The 14,019-nt window shown below is 41.2% G+C and overlaps 1 protein-coding gene across 12 annotated transcripts in view; it reads right to left on the bottom strand.

Annotated features, from left to right (window-relative positions):
• The window catches only part of LOC115178768 (kinesin-like protein KIF16B), a 28,941-nt gene extending 14,944 nt beyond the window's left edge, over positions 1 to 13,997 (bottom strand). For 3 of the 12 annotated variants that reach the window (XM_029740059.1, XM_029740060.1, XM_029740062.1), the window contains exons 1-15: positions 13,576 to 13,997; positions 12,044 to 12,113; positions 11,426 to 11,539; positions 9,970 to 10,086; positions 7,182 to 7,279; positions 6,096 to 6,205; positions 5,755 to 5,897; positions 5,148 to 5,316; positions 4,680 to 4,811; positions 2,278 to 2,453; positions 1,573 to 1,638; positions 1,324 to 1,383; positions 1,045 to 1,164; positions 853 to 904; positions 553 to 690 (exon numbers count right to left, since the gene is read on the bottom strand). In XM_029740059.1, the coding sequence (XP_029595919.1) occupies positions 553 to 690; positions 853 to 904; positions 1,045 to 1,164; positions 1,324 to 1,383; positions 1,573 to 1,638; positions 2,278 to 2,453; positions 4,680 to 4,811; positions 5,148 to 5,316; positions 5,755 to 5,897; positions 6,096 to 6,205; positions 7,182 to 7,279; positions 9,970 to 10,086; positions 11,426 to 11,539; positions 12,044 to 12,113; positions 13,576 to 13,622 (1,612 nt within the window). In that variant the 5' untranslated portion in view covers positions 13,623 to 13,997. The remainder of the gene's footprint in view (positions 1 to 552; positions 691 to 852; positions 905 to 1,044; positions 1,165 to 1,323; positions 1,384 to 1,572; positions 1,639 to 2,277; positions 2,454 to 4,679; positions 4,812 to 5,147; positions 5,317 to 5,754; positions 5,898 to 6,095; positions 6,206 to 7,181; positions 7,280 to 9,969; positions 10,087 to 11,425; positions 11,540 to 12,043; positions 12,114 to 13,575) is intronic. The other 9 variants (XM_029740063.1, XM_029740061.1, XM_029740064.1 and 6 more) reach the window with 4 other exon arrangements.
• Positions 13,998 to 14,019: the final 22 nt, after the last annotated feature.

Here is a 14,019-nt window from a genome sequence, read left to right as displayed (position 1 = left end):
GGGCCTAAGGATCTCGTCACGGTATCTCTGTGCATTAAAATTGCCATTGATAAAGCGCAATTGTGTTTGTTGTCCATACCATAACCCCACCACAGGGCACTCCATCACAACGTTGACATCGACAACCCGATCGCCCACACGACATCATACACGTGGTCTGCGGTTGTGAGGCCGGCTAGACGTACTGCCAAATTCTCTAAAATAACGTTGTAGGCGGCTTGTGGTAGAGAAATCAATATTAAATTCTCTGGCAACTGCTCTGATGAACATTCCTGCAGTCAGCATGCCAATTACACGCTCCCTCAAAACTTGAGACATCTTCGGTATTGTGCACAATTTAGAGTGGCCTTTTATTGTCCTCAGCACAAGGTGCACCTTTGTAATGATCATGCTTTGATCATCTTCTTGGTATGCCACACCCTTATTCTAAACCTAACTCTAAAAAGCAGTTGCTTATTAACAGTTTGTTGATAGTAGACCATGACCATCTGTAGAGCATCTACAGATGGAAAATCCAGACAATCAAAATAACGTGCCACCAAAAGTGCATACCTTGGTTTAGTGGGGAGGCTTCTGTCACTTGCACTCCATTCACGGAGCACTGGGCCCCATTGAGTGGAACCAGTGTGACGGTGCCGGTCTGGTTCGCAAACATGCAGTGTTCACTCTCTAGGTCCAGCCCATGGAGAACTATAGAAGAGAGAGAGGGAAAGACAGTGTGTGTGTGTGTATATATATATATATTTTTTACACACACACACGTGTGCGTGCATTAGCATTATCAATTGTTTCTTTGTCTTGATTTGTAGCAAAGTACGACAGCGGATAGAGTATGTAACAGAGGCCACTCACCGATGTCCTGAACAGTCGACGCATCGTCTCGACCAACATTCGTCCTTCCCTCCTAGAAAAGAAAATGAAAGCGATACAGTATGTCAAGTCCATATAACTTATATTTAAGTTTAATAGGAGGACAAATGAACTTGTGAAGCAATCTGAGGAAAAAAAACTGTAAAAAAAACTAAAAAGAGTCAAGTTAATAACCTTTAGATGGTAGAGGATGATGCCAGTACTTAGAAGGTCGTCGTCGATACCAATTAGATGAGGCAACTCCGAATCGAGGACGACACCGATTCCCTCTTTCCTCAGGGCAAGGGTTTCTTCCTGTAAAGATGAGATCAATTGTCAGTCATTAGGAATTGATGTTTCTGACTTAAGTCAATTCAATTTCACAGCTGACTATAATCTAAAAAGGCATATAACCAGAGTGCTTCTGTGAGCTAAATTAAATTTGACATTTTATACAAATATATACCCACTCACCTTGAGAATGTTCTGAGTTTCATTCCACTTGTTAGTCCACTCCTTGGTTAGCTCCAACACCTGACAGAAATAGCAAAAATATTTTTCTTGAATATCAAAGATGAGGTCACATCATTAACTTGCTGTAATGCTTGACTTTTTTGTTTATGGATTCGAAGAATAGAACACTGCACTTCCAAAATGTCAATAGCTTATTTGGGGTAATCGTGTTCATTTTTACTCGTAAAGGAACCATCCACATGGCCTTACTCGGGCTTCGTTCTGGTGTAGTTTCTCCTCCATGCTCAGAGCAGTGGGTGAATCAAGAAGTGCAATCTGAGAAGGATGAAAACAAACCAACAATCAATACATTATTGAATCACACATCAATACTCCCTAAGTCAGTGCGACCTAGTTAGATAAGATGGGACATTTAAAACACAACAAGGTCATAGGCCAGTAGCTAGAAAGGTGGACATGTTAATAAAACATAATGTACTAGTTATGCATTATAAAAATGTGCCCATAAATGAATTAACAAAACGCATTTTTACTATACCCATTTGTGTAGTATAACAGTTTTTTACATAACTTGTAAGGCAATGCATTGTAAGGCTGTTTTGTTTTAAATTAAATAAATAGAGATTTTTTTTAAATAAAAAAATAAAAACAGAGAAAATGTAGTGGACAAGATAGTTGAGTTCCAATGCCCTAAACCAGTGGTTCTCAAACCTGGTCCTGAGGACCCAAGGGGGTACACATTTTGGTTTTTGCCCTAGCACTACACACCTGATTCAAATCATCAAAGCCTGATGAGGAGTTGTTGATTTGAATCAGGTGTGTAGTGCTAGGGCAAAAACAAAAATGTGCACCCCTTTGGGTCCCCAGGACCAGGATTGAGAACCACTGCCCTAAACCACCAACACACACACACACACACACAAGACAATTCAGGTCAGTGTGACAAATCCCCACCTGGTTTCCCTGGACCAGAAGGGCCTTCAGTCGGGCAATTTCGGCCCTGAGCTCTCGGATGAGCTTGACGTTGCAGTCCTCGTTGATCGTGGGCTTGTTGATGATGTTCTTGGCACGGTTGGCGTAGCGCAGAGTGCTCAGAGTCTCGCCGTAGTTGACGTCAGCAGGTGAAATGGCTGCCGCAAACGAGAGCAAAACATCTTTGAAAACTTTGTCATACTACAAAACACTTTTACATTTGCCGTGTTCTAATGCTACATCTTTGACTGCAAACATACCACAGATACTTAGTTTATGGCCACTCACCACACTTAAGCCTCATATACATAAAGTCAGCCTTAACAAGTGTTTAGAAAGCCATGTTCTCAAATTCTAGCACCAAGTATACTGGACTAGGAACCCAACAATGTCTGCAAAGCACATTCATGATTCCTGCTGTGGTAAAATTGTAAAAAAAACAAAAAAAACAAATGGGGTCCCTATTGTTTTATGGCTGAAGATCTCTAGGTAACCACCCCCGCTATCCATTTTACCCTGAGCTGAAGAGCCGAAACACGTTCTGCGCATGCTTGGACTGCCAGATTTAAATCAGTTAAATTAACTTCGTAATTTTAGTCAGTTGAAAAACACACTGAAAACATCCGAAATACATCATGTACAATGCCATGTAAAAACATGTTGACTGTAGCTAGGTTTCCATCCAATTGGCAACAGATTTGAATGACAATATTCTAAAATCTTCAAAGAAAATGCGCATATTTTCACACCAGTGGTGTGTTTCCACCAAACGGACTTGTTGTAGATAAAAATCAGTGCGTGATGACGTAGTGCACACAAAATTCACTTTTTCGCTTAAGTTTTCATGCACCAAAAAAACTCTGCGGATAGTTTTGTTACAAAAACTGTGGCGTTAAATAGAAAATGTGCCTTCTCTGGTCGTGGCACGTGCGCTCTAGCCAACAGCAGCATGTGTGATTATTTTGGATAACAATATTTTAATTTGTCAAATGGCAGTCGAGCATCGATCATGTCACCAGAATCAGACCCTTCAACACTCATTTGGAAGGAGCATCAAGCTCATACCGTGCACTTTCACCACGCTTTGAAGTTCATCATAACTTATTTAATTTGTAGCCTAATAAACTGCATGGTTTCCTGAGTTGTAGTGGGAGAACCACACACACCATGTCATCGCATGACTCCCAAGTTTACTTCGATATGATGGTTATTATATCAATGTTTGCGCATAAAAGCGTTTCCGCCACCATTTCTTACATAATTAGTTTTACAGACACAAAAAGATCCCACCATGTCAAACGAACAAATTACGTTGACATTTATACAATTGTACAGAAACTTCCTGTTTCCATCACAGGTGTCTGGATTTTTTTCCTTCTATGATATGACGTGCATAAAAACTGTGGATGGAAACGTTGTTAGTGAGGTTAAACAAAAAGTGAGCTTTCTTAAATGTACCTAATTTTGCCAAGTGTTACTTTAGACAAAATAAAAGACTACTATATTCTTGTGATGTTTTTTGTAAGAAAAATCGTAAATTACAGCTCACGTTGAACAAATTCTGAATTTGCGATTAGTAACTCGGTTACATTTTTCTATTGTTTGACAGCCCTAACGCATGCGTTTCTTTACGCGCACATTATTGTGGTCACCCTCCCTTCACATTTCTTACGGTCTATTGTGAATGTTAATTCTTCAAATGGTTCATTCTTCAACCATTTGATCTCAATCAGTTTTATGGGGATATGGGCAATTCCACATTAACACAATTATGCAGAGACACAGAATGTCATTCTGTTACAAAACTTTGCAATCGCACTGTTCAAGTAAATGTGTTTTTGTAAAATTGTATGTGGAAATTGTTCAAAGTAGTCCTTCTGCATAGAACATTTTCTCTCATGTGGCCAAAACTCAAAAGCACATCCCACTAGGCAAAATATGTGCTTTGATTTAAACTTAACACAGACTATCCTATAGTTTAACACCATTTGCTCATTGAAAATAATTAAACATAATAGAATGATTGAGACCCTGGGTGACAAGTAACTTGTTGATGTTGCCGCCCTCCTTGAGCTGGACTCCCGTGGCACAGGTGGCGTCCGCTCTCTCGCCAACTTGGCACATATTTTGCCTAGTGGGACGTGCCGTTCCGTTTTGGCCACATGAGAGAAAATGTTGATCTTTTGCACAATCATCCTAAAATCTCAGTGTTTTTTGTCTTAAAGTAACGTTATACTATTAGATGAAATATCTTGCAGACCTATATATACTGAAGTAGACAGGTAAAAACCAAGGTTCCTAGTCCGGTGTATTTGGGGCTTTTCAAGGGGAGGATTGGAAACATTTCATTAAATGCAAGACATTTCGCATTATTAAGGACTTACTAGCGATCATGATGGTCTTGGAGTTGCCTCCCAGGCTGTCCTTGAGGAGCCACGTTAGCACAGAGTCTCTGTAAGGCACAAACACCTGCTTCTTCTTCAGGTTGGTGTTCACTCCGTCCTGGCTCAGGTCCGCTGGACCAAGACAAGGAAAAGATTTCAGATCAATCAATAAGAAAAATAATTGGCACTTCAGGCAGGCTAGAGCAAACACTCAAAGTATTTGAAAGATTTCAAGTACTATTTGAATCCAGGTCTGATCAATGGGCAAATCAACAGACATTGGAACACTGCTGTGGTTCAAATATTGTAAGGGGAAAACGTATTATTGTGGCCTGCATATTCAAGCTAAAAGACATTGCCAGATAAGGGGTTTCGTTCCATACAACATTTTTTATTATGCGACTTGAACGAATACGTCTTCATATCTGCCGTGTCATTGATATAACAGTTGGTATAACAGTTACCCACCTAAAGCGGAGATGACATTGCCCAGGGTGACCAGTGACTTGTTGATGTTCCCGCCCTCCTTGAGCCGGACCCCAGTGGCGCCGGTGGCGTCCGCTCTCTCGCTGCCCGCCAAGTCTACCAGGTGGATTTTACTGATCGTCTCGCAGGGCATCTCCGCGTCAAACTTAGCCTGGAGAGGAGGGAGAAAACGCGTAAAAACCCTGAAGGATTTCAAAGAGGCTGAAAGGATAACATTGTTAAGTCTGATGAAGAACTTTGAGTCGAAACGTTGCACTTAAACTGTGGGTGCAATCTACACTGTATGCATCTAAATTTTCCTAATATGGATAAGTGCCATCACAGATGCTATTAGTGGCAACCCCTTTAAGGGTTAACATGCAGCATATAATGCAACATACAGTCCTCCAAAGCCACAGTCCCATGACTTTTTATTTCTCTCAATCAATGTCATTGATTGGCTAGGAGTCCACTCACTTGGTAACTGAATCAGTCCCTAACTAATAAACAAGGACTACTACACTGCAACCTTTGTGGACTGGAGTTCCTGGAGTAGCAGTAGCTAGCTAGCCTAGCGGTAGCTGTAGCATTAGCTCGCCTAGCAGCCCACCTGGGTGAAGTTGATGGTGAAGATGGCGTGCGAGCGGCTGCTGGTGTCGTTCATGCCCGTGGCGGCCGTGGTGCGGTTGATGTTGCCCGCCTCCATCAGCTCCTCCACGTCGTGGTAGTTCTGCACCAGGTGCTTGGACAGGTCTGGGGTCAGATTGGATTAACACATGAGTTCATAATACAGAGAGATATCCACTGTTATAATGAGCTTGGGAGCCATCATTCTGCCTTACAGACAGGTGTGGGATCGGTCTCAGAATGAATAGCGAAAATACCAAATGAGGTCCCTTACGTCGGTATAATCTTATTCATTATGATCTAAAAAGCATAATGTTGTCTTACCTTCCACATAGGGTCCATCCTTTGGGTGCTCCCTCACCCTCAGGTTGTAGGTTTGGGTGGACTTCCTCCTGAGCAGGTCCCTGACACGTTCATTGTAGATCTCCAGGTAGCTGATGACATTGAGAGGATATAAAGAGGTCATTCAGAGGTCAAGTTTAGCCTGATGATATCTACCAATTATTAAAGGGACCCTTTTTGTCGTCTCTTGGATGAGGTACGGATTGCTGGAACGTCTACTGATCATGTGCAATCACTTTTTATTACATTTAAAAAAGGATCATTGAGCCACCATTAAAAAAAAATTATGATTTTCTAATTTTTCATGTTATATCGTTTGTGTGCATCTCTGAGCAATGTTCTATCAATTCCCAGGGTAATTTGTGTGTATTGGACCTATTGCCGTTCAAACAGGTAGAAATACAGCCAGTGTATGACGAATTTTGCATCATATGATGCAAAACGCATCACACCGGCTGTGAAAACGTGTTTGGAAAGTTAAATAATCTTGAAAACATTATTGCTGACATGCACAACATTTTGGCACAGTATCAACAGTGGACTAATGCAACAAATACCAAAAGTATTGTTTTTGAGTGGATTATTCCTTTAAGCTTCTTAATTGAAGCTTGAGACATATCTCCCTCTCCAACTTTAAGCATCAGCTGTCAGAGCAGCTTACCGATCACTGTACCTGTACACAGCCAATCTGTAAATAGCACACCCAACTACCTCATCCCCATATTGTTATTTATCTTCTTGCTCTTTTGCACCCCAGTAGCTCTACTTGCACATCTATCACTCCAGTGTTAATGCTAAATTGTAATTATTTTGCCTCTATGGCCTATTTATTGCCTACCTCCCTACATTTGCCCACAATGTACATATATATTTTTTCTATTGTGTTATTCACTGTACGTTTGTTTATATGTAACTCTGTGTTGTTGTTTGTGTCGCACTGCTTTGCTTTATCTTGGCCAGGTCGCAGTTGTAAATGAGAACTTGTTCTCAACTGGCCTACCTGGTTAAAAAAAAAACGTATTTATTTTTTTTAATTCCAGAGAATGACAATGGACAGAATTTTCTTACCTGACCTCGGTGCGGAAGGAGGCCTCATCCCAACGAGTCATCCCAGCAATCCGGCTGAACAGACCCTCACATATCCGTGGAATGAGCCCAGCATCTCCCTGATGAAAAATAAATCCATAGATCAAACACTTAATCAAACGCAGAGGATAATTTGGCGTTAAGGCTGACAATAATTGACCCTGTTCAGTGGAGGACTGGACTGAGGAAACCTGTTGATATGTTACAGAATATATCTTAAAATAATCCATTACTCATTACAGGGAAAACTCTAAATATGTCATGTTTGGCTTTAGTCTTTCTCCAAAACAATCCAATACAAGAGGCCACAGAGAAAACTGACACTGAACTTTGACTTGTACTTTGCCGTAATCACTTTCCCCTAGACTTGTGAAAACAAAACAGGACTGTCAGAGCCCTACCTCGTTAGTGTGATATTTGCTTAGGGTCTCCACGACTGATTGAAGTCCCAATAGTCTGATAACAAAAACAACAGCCCTGTTGAGTAGGCAAATGTTGTGGAAAGTTCCAGAAATGTCATGAACAGAGTAGACCTGATTCCTTATCTCCATGTCAAAGAGGCATGATTGTTGTACATTATACAGTTCCAGTCAAAAGTTCGGACACACCTACTTATTCAAGGGTTTTTCTTTATTTGTACGGTTTTCTACATTGTAGAATAATAGTGAAGACATCAAAACTATGAAGTAACACATATGGAATCATGTAGTATCCCAAAAAAAAGTGTTAAACAAATCAAAACATATTTAATATTTCAGATTCTGTCACCCTTTGCCTTGATGACAGTTTGGCACACTCTTGGCATTCTCTCAACCAGCTTCATGAGGAATGCTTTCCAACAGTCTTGAAGGAGTTCCCACATATGCTGAGCACTTGTTGGCTGTTTTTCCTTCACTCTGCAGTCCAACTCATCCCAAACCATCTCAATTGGGTTGAAGTCAGGGGATTATGGAGGCCAGGTCATCTGATGCAGCACTCCATCACTCTCCATCTTGGTCAAATAGCCCTTACACAGCCTGGAGGTGTGTTTTGGGTCATTGTCCTGTTGAAAAACAAATGATAGTCCCACTAAGTCCAAACCAGATGGGATGGGGTATCGCTGCAGAATGCTGTGTTAGCCATGCTGGTTAAGTGTGTCTTGAATTCTAAATAAATCACCAACAGTGTCACCAGCAAAGCACACCCACACCTCCTCCATGCTTCACGGTGGGAACCACACATGCTGAGATCATCAGTTCACCTACTCTGTGTCTCACAAAGACATGGCAGTTGGAACCAAAAATGTCAAATTTGGACTCATCAGACCAAAGGACAGATTTCCACTGATCTAAACGTCTATTGCTGGTGTTTCTTGGCCCAAGCAAGTCTCTTCTTATTATTGGTGTGCTTTTAGTAGTGGTTTCTTTGCAGCAATTTGACCATGAAGGCCTGATTCACACAGTCTCTGCTGAACAGTTGATGTTGAGATGTCTGTTACCTGAACTCTGAAGCATTTATTTGGGCTGCAACCTGAGGTGCAGTTAACTCTAATGAACTTATCCTCTGCAGCAGATGTAACTCTGAGAATTATTTTCATGTGGCGGTCCACATGAGAGCCAGTTTCATCATAGCGCTTGATGGTTTTTGTGACTGCACTTGAAGAAACTTTCAAAGTTCTTGAAATTGTCCAGAATGACTGACCTTCGTGTCTTAAAGTAATGATAGACTGTCATTTTTCTTTGCCTATTTGAGCTGTTCTTGTCATAATATGGACTTCGTCATTTACCAAATAGGGCTATCTTCTGTATGCAGCCCGTCTGGTGTTCAACCTTCCCAAGTTCTCTCACGTCACCCCGCTCCTCCGCTCTCTCCACTGGCTTCCAGTTGAAGCTCGCATCCGCTACAAGACCATGGTGCTTGCCTACGGAGCTGTGAGGGGAACGGCACCTCCATACCTTCAGGCTCTGATCAGGCCCTACACCCAAACAAGGGCACTGCGTTCATCCACCTCTGGCCTACTGGCCACCCTACCTCTGAAGAAGCACGGTTCCCGCTCAACCCAGTCCAAACTGTTCGCTGCTCTGGCACCCCAATGGTGGAACAAGCTCCCTCACGACGCCAGGACAGCAGAGTCAATCACCACCTTCCGGAGACACCTGAAACCCCACCTCTTTAAGGAATACCTGGGATAGGATAAAGTAATCCTTCTAACCCCCCCACCCCCCTTAAAAGATTTAGATGCACTATTGTAAAGTGGTTGTTCCACTGGATATCATAAGGTGAATGCACCAATTTGTAAGTCGCTCTGGATAAGAGCGTCTGCTAAATGACTTAAATGTAAATGTAATGTAAATATACCCCCACTACCTTGCCACAACACAACTGATTGGCTCAAACGCATTAAGGAAAGAAATTTCACAAATTAACTTTTAACAAGGCACACCTATTCATTTAAATGCATTCCAGGTTCTCATGAAGCTGGTTTCATTGTTGTAATGTCTTCACTATTATTCTACAACGTAGAAAATAGTAAAAAAAATAAAGGAAAACCCTGGAACGAGTAGGTGTGTCCAAACTTTTTTGACTGGTACTGTATATTTCATCATTCCACGACGTTGTGCCCTGCTGAACACAGCCCAGTCTTTAATGTGGGCCTGTATTCATAACTCGTCTCAGAGTAGGATTATAATCTTACTCATAATTTAGACAATGGAGACCTGATCCTAGATCAGCACTCCTACTCCAATACGTTTTATGACCACAGGCCAAAAAAAGGTAATGTTTGTCTCACTGGATTTCCCATCATGGTGTAGGACTTCCCAGAGCCGGTCTGGCCGTAGGCAAAGATGCAGGCGTTGTAGCCTTGGAACGCAGCCTTGAGGACATCCGAGCCCAAGTCTTTGAACACCTACAAAGGAAGAGAGCAAACATGGGCTTGTTCAATAAGTTGAAATGTTCAGAGCTTCGACAAATTGGAATGTAGCTGATATGATTCACAATGACAGGGACTCATTTGTTCCAAACAGTACATTTAGATCTGAATGTTCTGTAAAGTTGCGACCTCCTGAACAGGCCCCAGATCCAACTACCTCAAACAGATCTCACTGTAAGCAGTCAGTGAAAGAAAGAATTTAGCCAATACAGTACAAAGTCAAAAATATGGAACTTATGCATGCATAGTTTTAAAACACATTTATAACAGTTAGCTCATGGGCTGTGTTACTATTGATACTGCACTGACATGATGCCAGGGGTGAAAGTAAGCCGGTACAGTCCAGGACAGAGAACCGTCAAAATAAATAGTGTGGGTACACTGTACCGGTTGAACATGTCACAATAATTCAAACAAAGATTCCAAGAAAACTGTAGGCCACTACAATATTATTTATCATTACCGCATGTCACCCACATGAAAAGTTGGCAAATGTGTGGAATACGCTTCACAATGCGATGTGGTTTGGCGATAACACATTTTGCAAAGGCAGAGATGTGTGGCTGTGACCAAGACGCACTTGGACAGTGGACGCATCAATTCAGGTTACAAGTGTAAGCCTAATCAAAATGAAATCACTGAATGTCATTCATTACACCTCTTGGTGTTTTGTTACTGATGTCTCTTTCCATTCATCAAATGGCGGGTGGACACCACACTGTATGCATTCAGGAATTAGTTTATAGTGGAGGAACGTGCACAGGTAGCCAGGCTTACAGGAGCGTTTTCATCGAATTGTTTGATAATCAGATGAAAACGTCATGACTGTTTATGTCAATGCCACATTAAAAAGGCAATACAATCAAATGAAACAACAAATCTTTACTTTTAGGCCCACAGAGATCTTAACAGGGATTCTATAAGTAATTCTGTTTCAGCCTCCCACAAAATGTGTGCATGTGATAAGGTACTGTACCAGTAAGAAATGAAACCTACTTTGACCCCTGTATGATGCAATATTATGGTTTTTAAAAAAGGTTGCACAACAGTAAGTCATATCTTATGTCAGAAGCTTGGGAGTCAACATGTGGACTAGACTAACAGAACATTAGCCAACTGTTTTGACTCAATTAACTTCCATCCATAACAAAACGTCATACAAGTTAAAAAAAAAAAAATGTAAATGACCGCTGAACAGAGGCAAATGTAAGCTGCTTTGACTATAATCTGATTTGGACAACAACAAAAAAATTGAGAAATTAAAAAAACAACAGAGTTGTTAGATCACGTTTTCCGACTGAAATATGACATTTACCTTTTCCTGAGAGATAAAGGTGTTGCTTTTACTGTCGGCGGAGTCATAGGAGAAGTCATAGGTGAAGGTCTTTTTACTCTCCCTTGTCGAATCCCCAGTAATGCCATCTGGTATCTAATTAAACACAACAAAATCGGATGAAATATACTGTAAAGACAAAGTGGAGTGAAATTGTATTTAACTAGGCAAGTCAGTTAAGAACAAATTCTTATTTACAATGACAACCCCGGCCTACCCCGGCCAAACCCTCACCCGGACAACACTGGGCCAATTGTGCGCTGCCCTATGGGACTCCCAATCACAGACAGTTGTGATACAGCCTGGAATCGAACCAGGGTCTGTAGAAACACCTCTAGCACTGAGATGCAGTGCCTTAGACCGCTGCTCCACTCGGGAACCCCGAACATGAGGCATGTTCACAGATCATATGTTATGTCCAAATAAATGAATTATGTATTCAATTAATCTTAATGAATTGATGAAATAGAACTAGTATTAAAAAGTAATATTCAATACCACTTTATGCTAAACATCTGCCAAGTTGAAACAAATGCAGGCCTAGCTATGGGTAAATAGATTTCTATTGCAATAATAAGGCTGTTAAAAACTTAAAATGACCTTCAAGTTTGTAATGGTGGTCTTGTCGCCTTTTATTTCAATTATGTTTTTGGCAGTCAAGTCCTTCTCCCTGTAAAAATCAAAACATAAAACAGGTTAATACTTCCAAATAATTAAGCTTTCCCTTTCTTTGAGCCAAACCAGGTGCAACAGAGACAGTGAACCAATGAAGGAGCATCAGAGTAAAAAAAAATATTACCAAATTGTAGTACTTTGTGATTCATAAATTTGGACCAACAAGAAAGGTACCCGTTACATTAGCAACAAAAGACAACATAGTAAACATACATTTACTGCGATTTAATTCATCAGAAGACTACATTCTCTCTAAGATAGGGCTAGTGTATGCCGTCTGGGGTCGGGAAGAATGCCAACTGAATCCTCTTAGTTCTTATTTGGTTAATTGATCAATAAAAGTCTGGAGGAAATGTCTCTTGGTATGACTATTCCTATGTCTCTCTGTGGAAGTATTCAGTTCAAGCTTGTATTATTAGTGGCCTTTCCAGTTTGACATACTGTAATAAAACCGTACTTTCTGGTGCCTAACAGATTACCATTAACACAATGCCAACTGGATCAGGTTAGACTCTGGGCCAATTGGTATAAAAATGTGTCAAAGGTTACTTCCTTCAGAATCCTTCCTTGTTTTTCCAACAGGTGCATAGTGGAAATGATTTGGAATCTGTACATAATATTTCACACACCCACATTTAACATTTTTATTTTATTTAACTAGGCAAGAACAAATTCCTATTTACAATGACGGCTTAGGAACAGTGGGTTAACTGCCTTGTTCAGGGGCAGAACGACAGATTTTTCATTATCAGCATGGGGATTCGATCTAGCAACCTTTCGGTTACTGGCCCAAAACTCTAACCACTAGGCTACCCGCCGCCCCAGCATAGATGTGTAGAGTAAGTGGCAGGGTGGTTGTCTTCTGTCACGCAGCTATGTACTTATCCTATTTACTGTAGGAATACGTTTGTGATAAAAAAAAATTCAATGCCATGCAATTCTTGATAGAGGTTAGAAAATTATTAAAGTATCCCATAATCCCTGGGTGGCTGCCAATACTAACTCCCAATACCGGACACAGCACAGCCATGGTAGCTCTAGTTCCTATTCTTCATGTTTGTTTTGTTGGTTAACCTGTTCACCAGTCACCTTGCCAGCTTTCTGCTACCTAAAATAATGTGTGTGCCAACCTCCAGGCGTTCTTATTGGTAGATTAGTAACGGGTGTGTGGTGGACTCGTGCTCCATTGAGTGAGGTTGGCATTTAAATCCCACATTTTGTCTCCCTCTACATTTTGGAAGTGACACTTGTTATGACAAAATATATTAAGCAGTGTTACTGCAACATGGCCATTCAAATGAGTGTGTTTTAAACTGTTAGAAGTTCGAAATGGTTACAATGTATCACAGTGAGCTAGTGTCCAGCCGGGCGCCTCTCTTCAAAGGAAACAATATGACCATTAACAACAATAGCATAATTTGGCCGTTTTGTTTAGCATGTTGTTTTTCTTTACTTACCGTCTGTTCATAGGCCTGAGCCGGACAGCCACCCTCACCGATGCCATTGCACATCCCTGTTGTGTCGGCGTCACCTGCTACTAGATCCAGGTATCCTTGAAAGGAACAACCCAATCGTGTGAAGTACAAATAAAATGTGGCTAGCACCCAAAACCAGCGGGCTAAGCGCGTTTCGGTATCTTGAGTCTGTTTCCAATTTCCTCTGTACCACCCGACCGGTTACACACAGAGCCAAGTTTACTTTCAAAAGAAGAGGGCTAGCTACTTTATGCGCCCCCCCTGAGACTCGAGCGCGCACTTTATATTAGCCTGCTAACATTACCGTCACAGAAAAAATTATTAAACACACAAAGTGTCATTCGATAGTAAATCACAAAGCTGATACGGGTACTCGGAGAGGACAAATTACATTCGTGGGGAAAATAGTTACACTCCCGTACAGAC

The sequence above is a fragment of the Salmo trutta genome, chromosome 38, assembly GCF_901001165.1.
Source record: "Salmo trutta chromosome 38, fSalTru1.1, whole genome shotgun sequence".
Lineage (NCBI taxonomy): Eukaryota > Metazoa > Chordata > Actinopteri > Salmoniformes > Salmonidae > Salmo > Salmo trutta.
This window is presented reverse-complemented; position numbering and strand designations above follow the sequence as displayed.